The 24318-nt window shown below is 32.9% G+C and overlaps 2 protein-coding genes across 8 annotated transcripts; both read right to left on the reverse strand.

Moving 5' to 3' along the window:
- Window positions 1-15212, reverse strand: LOC128669372 (proton-coupled amino acid transporter-like protein pathetic). Of its 6 annotated transcripts, XM_053744159.2 has the most exons (10): window positions 15052-15205; window positions 14141-14360; window positions 13378-13860; window positions 11118-11268; window positions 9278-9399; window positions 8505-8589; window positions 7751-7995; window positions 7028-7240; window positions 6481-6650; window positions 4508-5783 (listed from the first exon to the last, which is right to left on the reverse strand). In XM_053744159.2, exons 3-10 carry the CDS (start codon window positions 13470-13472, stop codon window positions 5527-5529), a joined length of 1338 nt encoding a protein of 445 aa, XP_053600134.1. In that variant the 5' UTR covers window positions 13473-13860; window positions 14141-14360; window positions 15052-15205; the 3' UTR covers window positions 4508-5526. The 6 variants fall into 6 exon arrangements, with proteins under 6 accessions (XP_053600137.1, XP_053600136.1, XP_053600139.1 ...); XM_053744162.2 differs by lacking the exons at window positions 4508-5783; window positions 6481-6650; window positions 7028-7240; ... (3 more) ...; window positions 11118-11268; window positions 15052-15205 and adding exons at window positions 1-610; window positions 1102-1271; window positions 1665-1877; ... (2 more) ...; window positions 3610-3731; window positions 4235-4385 and having other exon boundaries at window positions 13378-13492; window positions 14141-15022; XM_053744161.2 differs by lacking the exons at window positions 4508-5783; window positions 6481-6650; window positions 7028-7240; ... (3 more) ...; window positions 11118-11268; window positions 15052-15205 and adding exons at window positions 1-610; window positions 1102-1271; window positions 1665-1877; ... (2 more) ...; window positions 3610-3731; window positions 4235-4385 and having other exon boundaries at window positions 14141-15020.
- A 2955-nt stretch (window positions 15213-18167) lies between these two features.
- Window positions 18168-22781, reverse strand: LOC128669544 (protein yellow-like). Of its 2 annotated transcripts, none has more exons than XM_053744446.2 (4): window positions 22718-22781; window positions 21130-21365; window positions 19565-19753; window positions 18168-19288 (listed from the first exon to the last, which is right to left on the reverse strand). In XM_053744446.2, exons 2-4 carry the CDS (start codon window positions 21353-21355, stop codon window positions 18195-18197), a joined length of 1509 nt encoding a protein of 502 aa, XP_053600421.1. In that variant the 5' UTR covers window positions 21356-21365; window positions 22718-22781; the 3' UTR covers window positions 18168-18194. The 2 variants fall into 2 exon arrangements, with proteins under 2 accessions (XP_053600421.1, XP_053600420.1); XM_053744445.2 differs by lacking the exon at window positions 22718-22781 and adding an exon at window positions 21652-21798.
- Window positions 22782-24318: the final 1537 nt, after the last annotated feature.

Raw genomic sequence — 24318 nt, forward strand, 5'->3', positions numbered from 1 at the left:
TAGTAGAACATAAGTTTATTTTTCGCTAAAAATAATTACAAAAAATATTAATTTACTTATGATTAAGTATATTCGACAGATAAACGTTCAATATTACATGAGTTTTTCTACAAAAAAGTAGAATTTAACATACAACCAGTAATAAAGCTCTGAGATGATTGTGACACTGAGCATCGTATTATTAAAATATAAAGTAAATTAAATCAAGATAGGGTTACATAGTAAACTTATACATCATACACCATTAAGTAATAAGAAGAGAGAAATATGAAGAAGATATTAAAGTTTAAATAAGTATCACAACCACGGTAAGGCAAGCAAATATTTATAATAAAAAATAAATTAGTTATCCATAAAAATCATTCAGTTTTACTATTCAACTTATCAATTATATCAAAAACAGTGACCGTGCAACCAGATATTAGACAGGCAGTTCCAAATAAAACAATTAAAATATTTTTCCATAAAATCCAGTAAAACCTTCCGAGGTTTTGGAAGTGGAAGACTGTGTGGATGATCGCAGGGATGATAAGGCCGAGTAAGGAATAAAACAGAGAACCCACGATGTTGATGATTTGCTCCAAGAATGGCAAAGCAACAGCTATGCCCGCTGGAACAAAGACGAATATTCGCATTGTAATCGGACTTCTAATAGAAATAACTAGGAATAATTAATTAAAAGTTATTAGTTGTAAATTTATAATTAGTATGTATGGAAGTATAGATTACTTCCATACATATTCATTATAAATTTGAAAATGTATATGGCTTTCTTTTATATCAAAACGGAAGGTTGGATTCAGGTGATGTCTTGTGTGGATAATTTTAGAGCTAGAGAACATAGCCTAATTTTTGTCGCTGTTGTAGCTGCAGGTAACAATTAGTTGTAATTAATAATTAATTGCAATTGAAAATCTAGACTTATCAGAAGTATTAGTGAAGATATGCAATAGAATTAATAATCAGTCTATTGTTAATTTTGTTTATTGTTTAAGTGTTATAACTTTACCTATCTAACCTTACCTAACATTGAAACAACAAACAAACAAACAAACAATGCACATTGTGTTCCATGTTTGAAAAAATAAACAAAATACTTACCGCAAAAAATAACAATTAACGATCTGAGCACTACTTGGAAGATGGATCTATAGTTCTCTTTGACTCTTGGCTGGAGATACTTCGTGAGTAGGTCGACGACGACGTAGTAGTGTAGTGGGTACGTGAAGAATATTGACACTGCTATGAAGCATTTTGCACAAATTGCTGGCCTGTAATGGTAATAAAAAAGAAAATTCACCGACTTAAATATAAATACGCAAAAAACCCGAAGATGACTTGGACTAGTAGGTACAATAGAATCGAATTGAATTATGACATAGTGAATAACTGAAGAGAAACAAACAAAATTTGGGAGATCAGACTAATATAAAAAAAAACATAGGTATTGAGAATGAAGTTATAGTTAGAAAGCCTAAAGCATCCGATATTATTGTAGTACGTAGTATAATTTTAGTACCTATTGTAAATAATTGTAAATCTCAGGTTCCTGTAGTGGATTTTTATAAGAATTATATTTATTCTGTTTTATATATATAGTTTAATGGAAATGTTTTTTTTTGTCCCATGTGGATAAAATCACTATGTATAAGCCACATACTAACCAATCATCTATAGGCAGATTTAAAGTGATGGATCCTCTGAGAACGTCGCCATACTTGAAATATCCAAGTGCACCCAGAGTGCCATACAGCACCGCTACAAGCGTCATGGCGATGGACAAAACTCCGGGACAACCGAGGAAGTGCTGGGGCTTCTTCATCTGATTGGCGATCGGCATCACCACTCCTATGCCCTCCATTGCGAAGATGACAGTCCTGTATCAAGGATCAAAAATATTTGTAAATAGGATATTTTATCAAAGTTTAGAAGTTGCTGAAAATTCACGACATCTATATTATTGTTGTCCAAAAGTATCAATTGGATTTTGATGGTGACTATTATTGAAAAGTAGTTTTGTCCGCAGCTTCGCGTGAAGTTCCCACAGGAGCAGTTATTTTTCCGGAATGAAAGATACCCTATGTACTTCGTCGTACTTCAGTATACATATATTCAAAATGTCAAGAAGATTGATTAATTAGTTAAAGCGTGAAGCGGTGACATCAAATTTACAACTACTTTGTTAATTAGGAGTCATTATGTTTTCATATAACAATTGGTCTCAATAAAAACAAGTTTACAAAAATGGTAAACTATAAAATTATTATCGTATTAAGTATATCGACCACTTTACAGAGATTTATATTTATATACTTACGACAAAAATGCAGGAAATCTCGTCAGGTCACCGACCACTTTCTTGTCCGATATCGTGAACCCATCTTTGAGTATGTAGTACAGGCAAATGAAGAAGGTAATAATAAGTAATACATTGGCAATCAGCGACAAGGGAGCGAGGAACTTCAAGTGCCTGATCTGCACCAGCATGCAAAGTGGTACCAACAGTATCAGACAGTAGTATTCCACAGCCAAAATATACGCAGGCGCATAGGTATCTAGGATCTGGAATAAAAAATATCACAAAAAGGTGAATGAGATAAAAGAATACTTGTTTCATTTATTATTTTATTATTATTTATTACCCATAAATTTACAATGACACAATTATTATTGTATTATTAAACAGAATTTCCATATTTTTTAGCTCAAAGTAAATATGCATGACAATAGCTAATTAATTTGTTATTTTTATTTATTGTCGCTTTGTGAAATGATTAATATTCTTTGGGTAAGTCTGATGATGACATTCACATCATTAGATTAATCACAAAGAACATCACAACATGCGATAAAAACATAAATTCCATACTTGCTTAATTGAATCTGCAATGAGTACAGTGAATATGCAGGCCACGCCTAGGTACGTGCATAATAATGAAAATTCTGAAAATATTCTGAAATAGAAATTGTTTCAGTTAGATCAGCTAGAAACACAAGTTAGAAGCTATACATGACAGTGAAACTAAATTAATAATAAATATGAATTATTTAGTGGTTTAGCGATTTATTAATGTCGTGATCTAAAAGCGAAGAAAATTGGGTACAACAATGACATCATTTAAAAACCTCGACATTTGGGCAATCTAAGAACGCTCTCCACTAAGTTACTTCTAATCAGCATTAATGATAAATAATCATTGGAAAAATACAAAAGATCAAAGATTGAGAGTAGGTCTGTGTCTGAAATAGGATATCCAATGCAGATAAGTACATCGTTCATTGTTCCATATTGAAACATCTTGTTGCTAAAATTACGTTTTCACGAACCATTATAAATGCAAAATTTTATCTGACACAGTAACAGACTTTGATGAAATTTGGTACTTATGTATATAATGTAATAGTAAAGGCCCCGAAGTAAATTATAACCTACTTTTTCAAATTTCTATCCCAGTCCGTGTGTGAAAGTTAGTATGACAAATGCATTTGAAACATTTTGCTTGTTTTATTCTGCGGGAAACGGGTAGTAATATACATTTTGCCGGATGTTTTTTCTGCAAGAAACAGCTAGTTACATTACAATAAAAATAAAGGTTATAAACAACACACCTGGCGGCACTGGCGAAGCGCCGGGCATGTTTGGGACCGTTGGCAAACGCAGCTTCGCATGTTTCTGAGTAACTCAGGATAGGCTTTCTTTCCACCTTACAGCATGCTTGTGAGATTTCAACCTGAAACATTTGTTATGATTATGGTACAAGAAAACTTTCATACAAAGTATTGAAATGTATTCAAGTATAAGCTCAAAAATACAAGCTTATAGAAGTAAATCAATTAAATTTCTCCTAAGCCGCAAATTGAATTAGAAATCTGGATAAATAAAAAATACATCTTTTACACAAAAGATCGAAGAATTTACTTAATTTTCCGATTGTATAGGTATTATATATTGTATTATATATTCCTATCTATTGTCTGTTGTACTGTTGATAATAATAAGTCAGTTTTAACCCTGGATGACATTATATCAATTCATATCCAATCTATTATTATAAATCTTCCAAACTACCGAACCGTTTTCAAAATTCTTTTACCATTAGAAAGGTATATTGTTCAAGATTGTTATTGGATATATTTTATCTCAAAATTCCCACGGGAGCGAAGCCCTGGGTAACATCTAGTATATTATAATGTCGTTCGGGGCTTTAAAGATATCAGTGGAATGTATACTTACAAAAATTTGAACACTATGCGTACAAACAAAAGCTATAACTGTAGTGCCGATGATTCCTAAGCCCCAGCCTGAGTTTGAGAAGGCGAGAGGGATAGCAAGCAAGCCGGAGCCCAGGGACGCCTTTACCAGGTTCGCAAGGGTTCTGATATCGCTGTAAGCAGAGAAATTATTTATTTTAAGCCCAAGTGCATGAAGAGAAAAAGTCAGCAGAAAATAATACCAACCTGATTCCAATCAGCCAAGGTAAATCGCAATGAAAGGAAAGATAAAAACTTTTTATGAACATATCCATTTTATTTCAAATTATTTTTTTGTAACATATATTATATTATCTATATCACACTAAAAATAAATTAAGAGAACAACAGTTCAACACTAGAAAAAAAAAACATATACTATATGGGAACCCGTACATATTGCCATTATACCTTTTAATGGGTCTCAAATATCTCACGACCTGAGCTCATATTGTACAGCGATATGTATTTTATTACATACTTTGCCTAAAATGTATGTATATTGTGTATAATCAATTTGATCATATTATTAATAACATTTTCATACTTACTTAATAGATTGAGAATACTCTCTGTGTTCAAATGGGTTGTAACTAATCTTTCTTAAAATATCTTTCATTATTTATCACCGTGATAACACTAAACGTAGTTACAAATATTTACACAAAGGTAAACTAAGACTAAGATTATTAAGATAAAATAAATTTATTTGCGTGGAATATTGCCACGAGGAATGCCAGTTCACGTTTGGACGTATTATTTGTTCAAAAGATACATCATGAAGTGAAATTGTTGAAAGATAATGTGAAGAGGGATTACAAGCTACAAGTATTGCATAAAACAAGTGCAATTCTCGGTGATAATATTGTTCTCAAATAATAATGTAATCAACGTATCGGAAAAATTTGCTTCCGATAAATTAAACACTTGAAATGGATTAAATTGTAAACATTTATGTACGTACTTACTATTTAATTGAACATTACAAAATGTTTATTAACATAAACTAATGATCCTGTAATTAAACTTGATTCTTTCAACTCGCATACTTGTAAAACATGTACCTTTATATTACATGAGTTCTATGCCTGGCCTTGTAATTTCACTTTAGTTGTTATATTCTTAGGAATTCTGTATAGAAGATTCAGAATTCTATTCTTAGGTGGAATTAGTCATCTACTTCCACCTAAATGTGCCAAACAATTTATAAATGAAACTTGTAGGAGTGAAATAAATAGATGTAAGTAAACTAATGGAAACCTATCTTATTAAATATCATTCAGTTTTACTGGTTATAATCTTAACAATATCCGAAATGGTGACAGTGCATCCAGATATCAGAGTCGTGAGTCCGAATATGAAGAGGAGGAGGTTCTTCCAGAAAACCCAGTGGAATCTCCCCAACGTGTGGTTGCTCCCCCTGAAGATCGTCTCCAGAACAGATGGTATGATGAAACCCAGGATGGCATAGAATACTGCTCCGACCAGGTTTATAATTTGCTCGAGAAGCGGCAAGGCCACTCCTATGCCAACTGTAATAAGATAATATCTATTATACAGGGTAGATAAATTTTAAAGAAAAAAGATTTTCCAGTGTTGTTAAACAATATCGGTCCAAAGATATTACATTTTAACATTGAAAAAATTATGTAAAATCGTTCAGTTGTAATGTGTTCATTTGTTTGTGTACATATGTACAATAATGTGTAAATTTTTGAAGCAACATCGTTCTTAATTGTTCGATTGTTCCTAAAAATGGTAATTTCTTTCTTTAGAGCTTTTGTGCATAGGGAATTTAATTCATTGTTTTAATACATAACAGTTTTGCTATTGCATGTATGTAAGTACGTACGTACTATACAAATACCTAACAGAATATTTTAATGTGCGTCTTTTCCTTGACGTCCGTGATTCCTCTAATCAAAACACGTGTGTGTATTCGGTTAGTCAAATATAATACTGGTTATTCAAAGTTTTTTATGTGCGTCACGCTAAAAAGTATTCTCTTTTAATGTGCAGTAAGACTGCGATTTCGTTTTTACAAGACTGTTTAAAAAAGTTCACTGTTTAAAGTTTTGGTTCTTTACTCCTTCAGAGTTCCTAAACTACACAGAATTTTTTTAAGGTTATCATGTAACACATAATGTACTATGTAACCTTATCTAGAACTGCATTTTGTGTTTTAAGTTTTTGCCAAATTGGTTAATTTAATAGGTTTTAGTCACTTACCACAACAACAAACCCCAATGGTCCTGGCTGCAGCATATGTCACCGTTTTATATTTCTCATTGATGTGAGGGTCAGTATACTTGGTGAAGATGTCCATGACGATGAAGAATTGTAGTGGGTATGTGAAGAATATCGACGAGGCTATGAAAACCTTGGCACATATTGCTGGCCTAAAATAATATGTCGTATGAAGTGGATGGAAACAATGAGTATTAAACAAAGAATTAATCACATTCTGTTAATTGTATAAGCCAATAAAATATATTTGTTTATGTTACGTTTACAGAATTATTTGATTATCAAAGGAATGTGTGAATGTTACTGAACAATATCTGTTACAATTAGATACAATTGTGAAATACACAGTAGTAAAAAAAAAAATTATAACAGTAAATAAAGTTGTTTTATGAATGCGCTTCCTATGTACATAAATAATATTTAGTTGTTTACGATATAAATGAGAAAAGAGTAATCGATACGAAAGTACTTAGTGAATTTCAGCAAAAGTTATTTCAACATTAGCTATACAATATATATACATACATACCAGTCGTCCATAGGCAAGTTCAAGGTGATAGACCCTCTCAACACGTCTCCATATTGCAAGTAGCCGAACAAACCCAGGGTGCCGTAGAGGAACACAATGATGGCCATGGAGAAAAACAGTACGCTGGGGAAGCCCAGTAGATGCTTCGGCTTCTTCATCGCATTCTCCACGGGCATTACGACTCCTATGCCTTCCATTGCAAATATTACTGTGCTGTAAATTAATAAAACAGAAATTAATAAATAATTAAAACTTACCTCTTGACCACTATTATGCAAAATGATTAAATAATAGACACTTTATATTCTATATGTGTATGTTTGGTTTCTATCATCACTAATTAATAATTTAAGGACTAGATTTATGTATTGATTATCCATATTACTTCTGCCCTTTATGACAAGATTATGGCTTTCTTTCCCTCTTCTAGTAGCGATTTTTCCTTCAATCGTATATTTCAAAAGGCTGTATAATATAAGGTAGCGAAACATCTTTCCTTCCTATATAATTAAATATAAGAAACTAACTGTTGCCCGTAGCTCCGCCCGCAATAGCCTATATTTGCCCTCATGTCATTATATCTTTCCTAAATTTTATCAAAATCGGCTTTGTGGTTTTATATTATTATATGTATTATGTATATTATATATAGAAAGATTGACAGACAGCCAGACTTTCTCATTTCATAATATTAGTATGGAAGAGTGGATTAGGAATACTTACGAGATAAACGCAGGATATCTAGCGGGATCGCCAGCAATTTTTCTATCGGCGAAATTTATATGATTTCCAAACGTGTAATATAAGCATATTAAATATGTCGCCATGAGGAGTATGTTGGCTATCATTGAAAAAATTGCTAGAAATTTTAAATATTTGATCTGGCATAGTAAACAGAGTGGTACCATGAATATTAAACAGTAATATTCCACTGGCCATATCACTGACGGTGCATATCGGTCCACCAGCTGTAATAAAAGATAATAAATTAATATTTACTCACACGGAGATGTTACAAAAATTAAAGTAACATGGGTGATTGGGTTGTAAATATTTTTGTACCAATATGGAATTAATATAGTAGGATTGTGTCAGGGAAGATATGAGGATACAGGTAAGAGATGAATGGATCGTGTCCTGGAAGATATGAGGATGTTGGCGGTAGATGTAACTGCAACTAGACATAGGGTATTTTGGAAAGAACAGACATATTGCGCCGGCCTCAGATAATGGAATAAGGTAAGAACAAGATGATGGATATTTGACAATTCAATGGAAAACAAAAGTTGTCTTTGATAGTCCATAAACAAAGGTAATCATAGCTAGAATACTATACAATATAATTGATATATTAATCAATACGTGACATTATGAGTTATATTTTAGTTAGCTACAATCTTAACGTAATTTTTAGCCTCTGTTTCACTATTCATAAGTATATTATGACAAATATTAAACAAAGCAATAAATTAGTTACCTGTTTAACCGAATCTGATATAAGTACTGTGTAAATACAGCACACGCCGACGTAGGTACACACTAGTGCAAATTCCGTAAATATACTGAAAAAAAATGAAAAAACAATAGATATGACAATTGTTATGAGCAAATGATAAGAAGAAACTTATGCTAGCCACTGTTTAAATATTCTTGGTAAATAAAAAATGATTGGCGTTCTGATTGCGTATTAAAAATAAAATATAGGTTCCAAGTAATATCGAAAAATATTTAATGAATTTTGTATACACGTTTAGTTAGAATGACAATGCATTATTATGATAAACATGACGTGATGGTGCATCAGGTGTCGGAACTCCTCAACGATTTACTATGGTATGCTATGCAAGGAGCTATGCAAGGATATAGGATTTTTTTTGTCACTTCATGAACTATTAACTAATTTTTTATCAACTTTTGTCATAGCAAACGTTAAGACATGTGTTAATCCAGATTATATTCTATTCGTACCAAGCTTCATCGAAATCCGTCCAGTAGGAAGTTTTAATGTGATGATAGAGTAACACAAACGTACGCATGATAGAATGATATGCGTGCCAATATTTTTTGAAATAAGACGGTGGGAAAAGGAAGTTGAGGATAAAGGGTCTTAAACCAACCGGGAATATGCTTAAATGAGATAGAGAGAGAAATAAATAGAGAGTGACAAATATGCTACAAACTCACACCAACATTTTCGCATTTAATAATTATAGTAAAAACGTAAACAGTATTAAGTATAATAAAGTTTACCTAGCAGCAGTAGCCAAAGGTCGAACAAACTTCGGTCCATTCATGAAAACCGATTTAGCTGTCTCGGCGTAATCCATGGAAGGCTTTTTTTCTACTTTGCAACACCCTCTTGATGTTGTTACCTGAAAATACGAAACACTGATTGATTAGGTATGTAATTTATGGAAGTTGTATGACAAATGAGTAGGTAGATAGGACAGACAAACACCAGGAGTACCGCCTTCGCTGATACAGCCATGTTTTGCGTAAATCAAAATACATATAACGTTCCTACGTTATATGTAATAACTGACTTAAAATATTCTAAACTTATATGTATATATTGTACATGTAAGCGATTGAATAAATTAATTTAATTGAACAATGTTATTTGCTAAAACCTGGTCCTGCCTGACAGCAGAGGCAAACATTTCTTTTATCTATGAGACAAATCAAAAAGACCTGGCTTTATGTTGTCAAGGGTGAGTGCTGAGGATAGGCCTATGTTTTTTCCATTTGGTCCGGTATTGTCTGAAGTTTTTCCAACTACTAAGGTACTTATCTAAATCGTCTGTCCATCAGGTTTTTGGTTTTCCAGGTTTTCATTTAATGGTGGGAACCCAACTAGTAAACAACTTTGCTTACGCTCATTGGGTCTTTAATAGATATGACCAGCCCAGTCCCAGGCAAATTGTCAAGGGTGATAGGCGTGCTAATAGTCTGACAATGAAGAAGGACCGTGTGAAGTGGAGGAGAAAAGTGCACCCTGTGATCCAACGCTCTATGACCAGAAAGAGACCTATATTTTTCTGTAAGTTTATAGGTATCTATACCCTATTCATCTTGGACTGCGACAAAAGGTAAACAAACCTTGAACAAAAAATCATTATTTCTCGTTATTCGTTTGTGAATTTTGTTCTTACTTTCTGTTAATGTTAAACTTTTTGTTTTTGTTGTTTTATGGAGTCATGTCGCTTACTTAAATGTTTGCCTTTTGTTAATTTCTCGTCTTTTGTTTACCTTTTGTCTCAGTCCAAGATGAATAGGGTATAGGTACATGATGTTATACACCATATCTATATGGAGTAAGAAATAAGATGTTAAATTAAACCAATATATCTATAGAGTTTTGTTCTATTTATTTACAGAATTGATACGGGCTACAAAAAGATCCTATTTTTTCTTGAGCTATACGATTTCAATTCCAATAAAAAATATATTTAGTAAAAATGTAAAATTTCTTCATTATAAATATGGAAACACTTTTGACAATAGTTAAATTTTCCATATTTTATAAGTTATTGACTATTATTAGGAAATAAGATAAGGTTTGTTGTAATGATAATGATGAAAATTAGGTATATCAATCAGGTGTAGGAAAAGCGTTTCTTGTAGCAATTAGTGTAATAATTATGATAGAGTATTGAGTTTAATGAAAACCATATGCAAGGTAGGTAGATACCTACCTATTTTATATATTCTACATTTATTATATAATAAGCCTAATTAAGTCCGTTAAGCCGTTGGTTTAGTGTGTATTTACAGTCGTCAAAACAGACCAATCCGCATTAGCCCCGCCGCCGGTGACGGCCCATATTCCTTATTTATCCATAAGGTAGGCCAGTCGCCAATAGTCTAATTAGATTTTCAGTCATCATCATAAATAGTAAGAATAAATTACATTAAACTTGGGACAGATCTCCGGATGGTTATTGAGCTGGCGACCTAATAACCAACTACTAAAAAAAATACTCGTATAGGTATTTACTTTGATTAAAACAGTCTCTCCATTGTTATGGTGTCCTCTCAAGATATCGCGGTTAATGAAAACGATATTTATGAATAAAAAAATGGTGCTAACCAGTATGTGAATGCAATGGCCACATATTAATCCAATAATGACTGTGCCTACAATCCCGACGGCCCATCCTGAATTAGAAAATGCTAATGGTCCAGCCAGTAATCCTGACCCTAAGGAGGATTTAATTATATTTGCAGCTGCCCTTATATCCCTGGAACAAAGAAACATGTTTCTAATAACTTATATCTCTATATATGTAATCAATGACGTACGGTTAATTGATCTTTTGTTCTATAATTTTATGATATCACACGTCGTTGATTCCAAAGTAGGGGTTGAACCTAATTTTTTAAATGGTATAAACCCAAAGAACGATTGTCTCCATTATTTGATATGCAACTAGTGTGCGTCATGGATTAAAAAAATATATATATATTCGCATTTTGATTAAACTTTGATTAAACATTGATCGTCGGTGCTACTCAATGACTTGTAATTTTTCTATGCTGATTTAAAATAGTAAGTTTTATAATTCTGATTTCGAAATAGTAACATGTGGAACAACGTTCTCTTGGTTTTACCATAAAGCCCATTTCACACTAGAGATAAGGCCAGTTTATATTAATCTTTTAAAATTTACTTAAAACTGATTTGGTAGATAGTAGTTCAAGTTAATATTTCACTTTTCCCTTTTACTTTTAAAAGGAAAACGGTTCTTTGTAAGAATCAGACATGGTGAGCAATATTCATTTTTATATTTTAAGTGATTTAGAGAAATAAAAAAATGTATTTCTAGTGAGAAATGGATTTCATAAATAATTAATTGCAATAATAAAATATAAAATGCATAGCTCACCATTATTGGACGACACAAGTATGAAGAATCACGCATTCTTTGAAGGCAAAATATCACTTAAAAACAAAACCGATATCAAATTTAAACTAAAATAAAATAAAAACGTGTCATTATTATAATTATATGCGATTTTTGTAAAATGTAATAAGTCATAGAGAGAAAATCTTGATCGAATGAGTTATGATTTAAAAATTGGTAATAATATAAATGTCAGGGTCGATAGGATCATTTGTAAAATATTAGCGGCTCGTCCCGGTTTCGCACGTATAAAAACACAATAAATTATACACCTAAACCCTCTTGTGGAATCACACTTATCTATTGGTGAAAATCGCATGAAAATCCATGTTGCAGTTTTTGAGATTATCGCGAACAGAAAGACAGACAGACGCGGTAGTGAACTTTGCTTTATAATATGTAAGAATAAAGTCTCTTATTTTTAAAATTAAAAATTATTGCAGTGAGATATCGCCGTGAAATATTATACAGGAGAGAGATACAGTTTAACTTGGTCTAACTATTAAAAAAAATTAATCAAATCGTGGCTGAAGAATTAGACTCTTGGTGATGTCAATATAAATATATATTACATCAAAAACAGTTCATCAATGGGAGCCGCGATGTCACCGATAGACGTAGAGTAGGTACAGTTACAAAGATATGGATAACATGATAACACCTTACTGTTTGCGGCAGGGGTTAAAAAGTTTTTTACAGTACATACAAACTCCGACCAAGGTGCTCTTAAAATAGGCGCTCGTCAATCAGTAAACTCTGGGACGAGTAGTTCGAACAAATTGTGTGATTATGGGACAGAGCGCTTACTATGTAGATTTATAGTGCAATAAAAATAAATACCCACACGACTATAAGGAAGTTGAACTGTAATCACGATCTCTTTTAAAATTGAATGTAAATTTTATATTTCCCCGGTTTCGAAGAAGAAGAACAAATCAGGCACGACTACCAAAACCTTTTGATATATTTGGTTATAGCTATACCCGTTATACATATAATAGATAAAGTATATTTTAAGCTAAAGTATGTTTTGTCACTATTGCACTTTACAAAAATTCATTTTCAATTACTTTGGCTTAAAGTATAATTTTTATTTTTTATGAATAACAGGGATAGGTATCAATTTCCATCGAATTTGCAATGAAATAGAAAATCGTCTTTGGTGTAATTATATTGTCATACCCTGACGTCTTCCAAGGGTGCAATTTTGTGCTTTGTGTAAAAATATATTGTAAATGTACTATTCATTACTAAAGCTAATTTTCCGAGGGTACCTCATCCTTTTGTGCTAACTCCACGTTTCGAACGTAGATATATGTATATTTAAAGCATAACAATTAAATAATTGTGTATTAAAATAAAGAAAATGAAACGAGTGAAAAAATATCTACTTCGCAACATGTACTATTTGTTATGAATTCTGATAATATGATAAAAAGTACTTACGAATTCGGCTTTTCGATTTTGCGGTGCTCAAACGGATTATAATCATTACTTTCCACTTCCTTTTTCTCCGTTTGATGCCCATTTTCGGAAGGCATTTTCACGGATATTCTATGACCTCAAAGCAAATATATTACTCTAAATTTCGTTGATCGATGTCAAAGGCATAACCTGAGACAAACACTCGCCATCACAGTCTAAAAGTCACTGAGATAAACATTGCAGTTAGGTAACCATTCAAAATGTTGTGATGATACCCGTAGGCAATAAAATAACGTTGCCGCCACTTCTGTGTTGTAAACTTTGGTGTTGATTCTACTTCTGCTGCTCAATATCGTGATCGTAATAAGAACTATCGTGATATTGAACAAAACGTTAGTAAAGTCGTACCGACGACAACGACACTGAATGATATCGTACGCGCACTAACGCAGATGTTGATGAAAATATAATTGATCTTGAAGGCTTTTTGTACAGTTTTACCTCCTGAAATACACAGACATTAACAATAACATAATTATGACGGAGTACGGTATAAAGTCATTAAATCCAATGCTAATGGCAATGTAATTAACGAAACTATAGCCTTTTACGTCTATTTTATCCAGTTAATACCTGTTAATAATTACTATTTCATTTATTTTCTCATTAACGACAGTTAAAAGAAGCTACTGGAATTAATAATTCTGAAAATATTACCAACAAAATATAATAATATCTTCATATTGGAATTACTAAAGATCAGAGAAGGGTTTTTGAAACTTACCACAAAGAATTTTTTATTTTAAGATGATAGATATTTTTTATTGATCGAATAATAGAAAAAATATTCTTATCGGCGGTGGGTCAGATCATGTTCGTCCATCCTCTACGAGTTTACCTCCTGTGTGATATAAACTACGCCATTTCTATTTACTTGATAAACAAATGTCCTTCTGCGCTTTTCTTTCCAATTTACTTTCCTACTTTAGACTTTTCCTTCTCATCTGTTTGCGGAAACTTAATTATAATATAATAATCAAAACGCTATTTACAAGTTTTAAATAATAAAAAGTAATTCTGGAATAGATCCTTCCATGGGATAAGACCATCGTGCTAGTGCTTTTTCTGTTTAATGTGTCTTTGTGTTTTCTTCTCATGCAAGAAAGTTGTTTCAAACAAACAAACACAGAAATGTTACCAGCATTAGTGAAAGAGCGATCAATCTTTATGGATAAATTAAGTTACAAATAATATTAATATAAAATAATATCCATCAGAAATAGCCAACGCATTGAATAAACTATGTTTTATATCATAACAAGACTCTTTGAAGATGTCTTAGGTACTGTGTGTACTTTCCTTGGTGATAAGCTACATTATCATTAAAATGCCTTAACAAATTCAACGTGTTAATCCAACTCGAAGACATATATTTTACAACTGTGTAAATAATATAAAGCATACATAATTATCTCAATTGGACACATGAGGAAACAAATAGCGTAGTACGTACCTGTACCCCATTTAGCTAAAATTAAGATTCACAAGAAAAAAAATTTATTATACACATTACACACAGCTTAGTTTTCGTTTGAAATCTTTATAAATTACGGTTGATACCTACACCGTGTATACACAATTGTATCATAATATTCGGTTAAAACAAATAATATACTATTGTATAATAACACTAACCTGTCGGGAAAAGTATTTATCATAAGACCATAAGACCTTCCTATGTCCTTTATAAATTTCAGATTGATAAAGACGGCTACTCACGAACACTAGAAAACTGCAATGACCATACCGCGCCATTTATTGGAGACTTTAGTGCTCTAACAGACATCAGTTTCTATGTCTGAAAGAGTCGGAGATGTCACGGAAGTTGTCAGTAAATATTCCGTGACGACAAGCTTTAATAAAATATGGCTGTCAAACAGTCATCCTCGTATGCTTAGCGTATCCACCTTGGTACAGTTGGCAAAAAAAATACGTAGGAAGTTTCTGACTCACATAAGTTCTTGAGTTTAGTTTTTTTTGAGATTCAGCTGGCATTTATCGTCCAGCCCCTGTCTGACGCCAAACTTTTTTGACTTTTTTACGTTGTTAAATATAGTGGGAAGTAAAAAGTTTAATACTTATTTGTTTTAAAGAAAAATAATAGTAGAAAAGTGTACAATAATTATATAATCTGAATTTGCCGGTCATTTTTAAAGTGCAGAACGATGTTGCAAGGTCGAAATATTATCATTGATGCTATTAATGATCTATTTATCCTACTTCCTACCGATTTTTATATGACTTCCTACCGAATTAAAACTGCGACAGTTTGGGTGGAATGAAATGAAGATATGTTGTCACGTGTACCATCTTTGACGGCATGAAGCCCTGTAGCCTAGCACTTTTTGAGTTTTGACCTCCAAGATCAGGCGAAATTTAACTTTTATACTTCATAAATAGATAACTTTATATAACTAACAATAGTTAGTTATATAAAGAAAATATTCTTATTTACGTGCTTTTGATTGAATGAACATTTTATTTTGCAGCCCAAGTATACATCCATACACGTTCTAAGCGATTGTACTATTTTCATTGTTTTCGTGCTCTGTAAATAATTTCACATTAAAGAATCAGTCACGTTATTTTTTTCTCTCCTCTGTTGCTGAAGTAAAGGTGCATATTCACAAATATCTCGAAAACTTGTCGGAGTAAATATTCGGTTGTTTTTGATGAAATATTATATTATAATTTCATCGGTTTAATACCTTTCTTAATAGATTTAAAAAACCTAGTTTAATTATTTTTAAGAAAAAAAGTAGAAATTAAGGCTACGAGTAAACGTTTTTAATACATAAAACGTTTACTTCGATAAGATTATTGCATTTTTTAACGCCCGACGTAAAACAAGGGGTGTTATAAGTTTGACCGCTAAGTGTGTCTATCAGCCTACGTAACACCGTAGCTCATCAACGGGTGAACCGATTTGGATGCAGTTTGTTTTAAATTGATAGATAGCTAATATGCGGTGGTTCTTAGATATGTTTGATCAAAATCGGTTCAGCCGTTCAAAAATTATAGCGAAATGAATATTGAAAGTCGGGGGATTTTTAATTTGTCTAACAAATAAACGTGTAATTGTGTTTAATTTCTATCGAAAACAAGATCTGTCCAATAGTGAATTGTAGTAGGACTTCAGTATGAAATGTGACATTATTATTGTAACGAACGCTACCAGTGAGTGATCGCCTTAAATATCGTGATGAATGATGAATGTCGTTTGCATGAAAATAAACAATAATTGGGAACCTTCAACCATATCTTCCACAATAGACATGAAAAACTATGTCTTTAAATCATCATCAATAACATTTAAACGCACCCACTGCTGGGGCACAGGCCTTTTATGGATAAATGAGGAGTATGGGTCATGATCTACAACGCGGGCCCTTTGCGGATAAGATTTTAACCATTTTCCAACAAAATTGTCCCAGCGGTTTGACAGACAGACACAAAGACTTTCGCGTTTATGATATAAGTATGGATTGGGGAGAAATATAAATCATTCCTACTATAATTAATCGAGGCCCAATAGTTTAAGCAGAGGTTATTTCTAAAAACTAACAACACATAAAATATTGTAGTACTTAGTATATTTTTATGGGGATAATTAACAATATATTTTTCTAATATTTTTATCATAAACGAGTGAGAGGAAGTTAGTTAATCCTCAGATTTGATCTGAGATAAGTTGTTTGTTTGAAATATTTACGTTAAAAATTACCTTAATTAGGGTGAGTTGCACCAGTCCACTGCTGACCTTAGATAAAACCTTATTGTTAAACCATCCCAGCTTGAATCGCTCGTGTAAATTAGTATCGTACTAGCTTTTGCCCGCGCCTTCGCCCACGTGAGTTATTCTGCGAAAACGGAACACATAATTTCACCCCCATTATAGTCAACGGGGGTTGATTTTTGAAAAAATCTATCCTATGTTTGAACATGAACCTTTAAATCTATGTATACCAAATTTCATCAAAATCGGTCCAGCGATTTAGCCGTAAAAACTTCGCATTTTATAAATAAATAAATTGATTATTATTTATTAAATAAATTTTGACTAAACTGGCGCCGTCGTCGTTTAGATTTCAACATGACGTGATAAAAAAATATATCCGTACAGTAAGCCGTTGAGCATACTACTTCTGTATTAACTCGATAAACTCTAAAACTACCGGATAGATTTTTGTAAGGTTTTCACTAACAGATAGTGTGGAAAAGGTTCATGTGTATAATTTCTTACAAGCGTAACGAAGCGAATGAATGAATATGTGTAAATGTAAACTACAATTACAAAAGTACGTTTATTTAGGTTTAAATAGCTTCTTATAAGAATATAGTAGAAATGTATTATCTTATTATCTAAGACAGGTACGTAGGCCAATATTTCGTACTAATAATTCACATATACCTACACAAAAACTTACACAATAAATGGTACGTATACCAAAATTTACATAATTATACATATATTTTTCTCTCTGGTTACAATCGTGCAATAAGTTACTATAATTAATATAATAACTTTTGTCTGAGAGTTTGATGATGGCAATATACGATAATATTTGTTAATACTGAAATCGTAGTAGCTAATAGTTTCAAAATACCTATAGCCTACCTTAATTATTTGACACACAGCTAACTAAAATCTGGGAATAAATTAGATATTATTATATTATATCTAACGAGCCTCGTGTCATTTGCCATTCGTATTCAAAATCTAGGTATAGTCACTCTATTCCTAAATAATGTTGATTTTATTCAAAACTTACTCATTTTCACTCGTATACATTATAATTGCGGGCGACATACCATGGTTTTTTGTTTTGAGATATTTGTTTGTTTGTTTGCACATTATATGCTACGGATGGCTGTTTAGGATAATCTATTTCAACGTAACTTGGGAGCTGGTTCTTAGTAAGAAGATTTTGAGATAAATAGTCGTATGGCATTGGAGATGGCGGCCATAACATTGGTGCCGGAGCATAGTTATTATAGTTAAGTTGTGGTTTTAAAGGAAAATCTACTTCTGCGTTTTCTTGTACTCTATATTTTGCAGGTTTGATAGCAACCGGAACTCTTGGTTCACATACAGTGCCTTCTATCAAGGTCTGCAGAGGAGCTGTGAATATTCTGAAATTTATGTCACTGTAATCTAATTCTGCTTCTAAAAATACAGGCATTCGGTCAGATAATACCCATACGTTTTTATTATCGTCAATTTTAATATCAGCTGGAAAGACTAATCCTACATCATCTTTGTCAGCGACGGCTACATTCTGTGGTCGATGCGGAAGAGCTATGTTCCAGCAACCGATAGCATTCTGATCAATCAAGTTGAACAGTTGTACTCCAGATTCATCGACTACTTTCGACGTGGTATGAGCGTTTTGGCCACGCGGCCCTAGTACTTTGAAATCTTTGTAGGAGCCCCTAACTTTCGATTCATCACGCAAAATTCTCGTGGATACCGAGAATTCGGTATGACTCGATAGCGGGCTGAAGTAAAGTGTTCTGTATCCATCAGCCCCAATAGCCGAGGTTGATATTCCGAAAATTCCTTCAGCTCCCCATTGGAAGTTAAGTCCCGCAATATTAAAATCACCAACCAACGGATCTGGCATGAAATAACTGTGGCTAAACCTCCAGGATTTGTTTTGTTCCCAGGAATAGACAATTAATCCGTATCCAAGTTCATCAGAGAAGTAAGCGAAGGTGTCTTCACAACTGGATCCCATGTCAAGGGCGATGTTGGCGATGAAGGTGGTGGACACTATGTCTTCGGGACGGAATACGTATCTGCGGATGCGCTGGTCTCTATTCAAGTCATACACATTCAAAGAGTATGGGCAGACGTTAGTGACATTTGGATCTGAAATAAATGAAAAAATGACTAAGGTTAAACAAGTCGTGGCTATAATTTTGTTTAAGGGATTTTTTAAAATGAAATTCCTACTATCTAATAACATTCTTTATCTAATCTAGTGTAGCATAATTTCTTGAAATATTTTTTAGTTTTCACTTTGAATAAATGAAACAAAAATGTGACGGTGGTGCTAGCATTTTTTTCACAATTTCTTTAACTTTGCTATGCTATGGCAAGAATTAAGTGATCGATCTTTATTCCACAGACAGCGACAATTCTCACCATATCCATAAGTGCCAGCGTCCAGCACCCACAGTCTGTTGCAGCTGTCCGCCTTGATTCTGTACACGGTGTTGAGGCCGCTTTCACAATTTCCCAACTCGTTGCCTTTCCAATCTGGGTAGGGGTTCAGTTTCGGAGACGGGTCGTACGGACCATCCAACGGTATGTAATTCAGGGTTGCAGGGATGCCTAGAAAAAAAGAGGATTATATTATATTGCAATCGGGCGAAGCGGGGCGGGTCGCTAGTTTTTATTTATTTATTGAATTTCTTTAGATAGGTATTAAATAAAGGAATCTAATGATACCTCACGCATCACATAAGTCGGTAGGTCTTGTATGTAATTTAATAGTAGTTACGTGCTAACAGGTACTGAGGCAATTGAATGATTACGAGTAGGTAACTACATTGTAAGTGAACATCTGTAGAATTTTTGCAACGAGCGATTGAATGCTCTATATGTTATTTCATCTAAGGACATATATATCGCAAAGATGGATAATTTCATCTATCTAAAATATTTTGTCCCATTCCAAAATTAAAAAAGGTGGGCAAAAGTAATCTTTTTTTGGGTACTTGAGGGCCGGAGAGGTAGAGGCAGACGACAGAGTAAATGGCATGCCCTAAACAAATTTATAAAAGAATATTCAAACTTGGCTTTGGATCGAGATAGGTGGAAAAATAAGGGGGAAATCTTTGCCCAGCAGTGGGACGTGTCATAAAAAGGTTAAAAAAAATTGTCCACTTATACTTATCAAAACAGAAATTGAAAACTTTAAATTCAGTGAAGATTGAAATAAAAACTATTTTATTTCAATCTTCACTGAATTTAAACTTTGTTTTACAACTAGGTAAAACAGGTAAAACTAAATAAATTACAAAACTTTGCAATGTTTTTGGACAATAATGACCGAAAATTATCTAGATAAGAATCGAATGCAGCAGAAAACCATGAAGTTGTCCGCGGCTTGTAATCGCAGAGGCCGCAGAAACTAATTTGAACTAATTTATATAATTTTGTGCAGTTGCGTTGCATGTCCAATGCAGATGTAAGACTTACAGGAACAGATTACTGCACATGATCAATATAATCTAATCGAGAAACAAAGTTGTGAAAATGTAATGAATATCAATTTTGGTCAATTATATTAATAATAAATACCTATTTAGTTTATAGCACAACCTGCTTGAAGAATGAAGTGTTTATTCTCACATAGTACAAATAGATGTTATGTGGGGAAAATGACGACGAATCACGAATGTTTAGGGTAACAACAAAATTTATTAAGGACATATAATAAGCCGATATGTATAATGGACTCTAAGAGCCACGTATATCTACAATGAAATGAATGAATGAAGTTTCGATGTACTCGTACATCAACACATGGAGCATGTGATCCACGTGTTGAGTACATCGAAACTTCATAAAATTTCTGCGTTTACTGTAAGACATTAAAACGACGGAGCGCGACTGAGCTATGTCGTGGCATGACTGGACTTGGCTCATTAGTTTAGATGTAAATCATCGATACTAAATCCATGCATCTAATATAATAATCTTACCTGGACGCCATCTAGGGACGGTGACGAAAAGCTTGTTTCTCCATTTCTCCACTCCTACCGGAAGGGCGTTCTCAGGTCTCAGAGCACCTGATATGATTGCTTGTTGCTTCGATATGGAATCGGGGTAGTTCCAATCTAACGCGTTCCACGAATACAACTCCTGGAGCTTCACCGCCGCGGAGGCGAATGACACTGCGCAGCATAGAATTAGAATCCTGGCTGCCATTTTTGGGTGTCTGAAATTTACAAAAACATTTAATAAAATAACTGTTTAAATCTGATTATTAGTACAAGAAATTTCATTCGAATCACTTCTAGAGTTTAAACGATATATATCGAAAGACAGGTGGGATTTAAGAACCTAATGAGAAAATCAGTGATATACTATTCCTGGTCTAAAAATTAAGCTTTATTCTAGCACCCTATTTTATTAAATACTAGAACAGTTTAGTTTATCACCAATACTTGCGGTCAATTTAAGTAATATTAGGCTCGGTACCTATTGTATTGTACTGTACTGACCGTTAGCGTTTCGCAATGGTTACACAAGGGGATTGATTGCTGCAGATGCAGCTAACTTATTTACATTACAATAAAACAGTACAAAAAGTGGGTCCCGGACCGGTGGCTGAAAATGCGTATACCAACATAAATAATAATTTGTAACATCTATAAATAATAATTCTAAACGAGCGTTCTACTGCATTTGCGGTAAAACTAACCAAGTGAACGAAGGCCATGAGAAATCGATTTAGATTTGTTTTTGAAAAAAATCACTGTATCACCTGTGTCATTAGGTCGTAAAGACAGTCGTAAAATTTGGTGCAGTGGTCATTCTGATAATGGGACATTTTAAAGTGACTCTTCTGATACTGTGGTAATTTTGATACAGTGGCCATTTTTACATAGTGGATTATATGCGACTAAAGGTACTTATAAGTATTCTGGAAATAAATTCCATCAAAATTGTTTTTCTATTTGACATTTTTGGGATAAAACATTTGCTTTTTGTTATTTCTTATTATTATTATACAATTGCACATTTTATAATAACATTTACAGCACTGGTTATTTATTTACTTTTAAGTAAATAAGTAGAAAATATTGACTCTATTTCAAACACAGATTACTATTGTTGTTAATGTCTACCATTGAAACCATTATTTACTAACATCAATTAACATCAATTAAATTGTCTATAGAGGCATACATACATGCATACATTGACTTGTAGATTACAAAAATAATAGTGTCAAGTTATTACGTTTTCGTAATTTCTAAGCAGCACAATAGAAATTCAAAAGTATTACTAGTTTACAAACGTAACATTAAAAACTATTTACATATATTTCAATAAATTTACAAAAGTAATGTCAAATGCCGCAATGAAATAAGAAATTATACCACTTTTTTCTTTCTCAAAATTCACATACTTTTTGTTTCACACAAAGTTTGCCACAATAACACAAATTCTACAACATAATTTACTGCTACCAATTTGCGTGCGCGCTCATTGATGGCTGATTAATCAAGCAGGGATAGATCTAAAAGTGATAAAAATCACGGTTATAAAGTCAAGATCACGTACGGTGTTTGTGATAAGAACCAGGACCGGTGGTAGTTCGGGTGCAACTAAAAGATACGCATGTTACTCTAGTTTATAAAACCGTGTATCAGCCGACTCCTACCCGGCATGTTATGGGTAACAGGGCTGCTACTCACCGAATTACATTTTTTGTGTTTTTTTGTCGATGTGTCTATAAAATAAGTTATATGTACCTATTTCATTACAATATTTTATATACGTTACAAAAAGCTCAACCTTGCCTTCTTTTCTGTAAAGGATAGTGACGTTTAAATAAGGAAATACAGATAATTTCGTATCATGCTGTTTATAATTGTTTAATTTTACTAAGCAGTGAAGACACTATATAGTTATGGCACTATATGGAATATGGCATAAAACGCCTGCCAAATAATTATTGAAATTAAATGTTCATCTTTCCCTCGATCCAACTTGTATATGTGTGTGATCTAGTTAAGTACTTCTAAGCCATCTATTTTAATTAGGCAGTTAATTTAAAGCAGCAATGACTATAAACGATATCCGCCGTTTAAAATTACAAAGAAATAAGACACGCCATAACTATTATCTGAAAAACGGAGGTGCGTGCGTGCAATGCAATTCATTGTTATCATACTGTAGTCAGCAATTACCTCTATATAAATCAATCCAAAATTACAATAATAGGTATTACTGTACTGAAAGTGCAAGGTACCTTGACATGCAGTTGACCAGAAGAAAGTATAATATCAAGTTTATGTAGTCAAAATAGGCTTTATAATTACTAACTTTTAGTAACTATACAACTTGGTTTCATGTAAAATGCAAAAAAATAATTCAGTTTATGAATCTCAAAATTTTGACAACCCTAACGAGTAGGAGGTAGACCGGTCTTTTTACAAATTGTCACGGAATAGTTGTCGTAACAAAATTAAAACTTTTGGGTTTTAGTTTTCAAAATTGATTAGAATGTTTAGTATTTGGAACACACACATTTATTGCAACTAACATTATAATGGTGAAATTTTTGTTTAAAAACAACTTATTTTTGAAAGCAACTTTTGATACCAAAAAGTAACCTTTCTTATTCGTTAATATATTTTTTTAAAATACTGGTTACATGATTCAGCTACATAATCAACTATAATAAGAATCTTATTGGTAATTATCCAGATAAGATTCTTTATCTGAATACAGGTCTTTACTTAGTGGGAAATGAACTACATACTATAATAGGTACACGTTACTTAAAATATTCCGTGGAATACTTCTATAAAACAACATTAGGTGAACTATTTTCAAAAGTTTTTATATAGTTTCATGTGTCTCGATGTTTGCCCGACCGTAATCAAATCTCACCTACTTCCGTTTATCCTACCGAATTGAAATTTTCCACAACGTCGGTTGATTTTCAATGATAATGCATTGTTACGTTAAGTTTGCCGTGATGATGCACGCAGCGTCGGCTTCAAACATCAACCATTTACTGCACGGACATCATTTTTTGGTCATGCGTGGAATGCATCAAGATCTCCGTTGACAATAGAAGCTTATGTGGCAAAAATTACATTTTCGTTAAAATATGACGACCTATGTAGCATGTTAAAGGATTATCATGTCGGACC

This window comes from Plodia interpunctella, chromosome 4 (genome assembly GCF_027563975.2).
Source record: "Plodia interpunctella isolate USDA-ARS_2022_Savannah chromosome 4, ilPloInte3.2, whole genome shotgun sequence".
Taxonomy (NCBI): domain Eukaryota; kingdom Metazoa; phylum Arthropoda; class Insecta; order Lepidoptera; family Pyralidae; genus Plodia; species Plodia interpunctella.

Coding starts and splice junctions, on each gene's coding strand:
- LOC128669372 (XM_053744160.2), bottom strand. CDS start 13,472: ATGCCTTCCGAAAATGGGCATCAAACGGAGAAAAAGGAAGTGGAAAGT. Junction 9,400..11,117: donor GCCATTGCATTCACATACTG/GTTAGCACCATT, acceptor TCGTATTTTCAG/GTAACAACATCAAGAGGGTG. Junction 7,996..8,504: donor TATCAGATTCGGTTAAACAG/GTAACTAATTTA, acceptor CTTTTATTACAG/CTGGTGGACCGATATGCACC.
- LOC128669544 (XM_053744446.2), bottom strand. CDS start 21,355: ATGGCAGCCAGGATTCTAATTCTATGCTGCGCAGTGTCATTCGCCTCC. Junction 19,754..21,129: donor CGTCCCTAGATGGCGTCCAG/GTAAGATTATTA, acceptor CTTTTTTTCTAG/GCATCCCTGCAACCCTGAAT. Junction 19,289..19,564: donor CGCTGGCACTTATGGATATG/GTGAGAATTGTC, acceptor CATTTATTTCAG/ATCCAAATGTCACTAACGTC.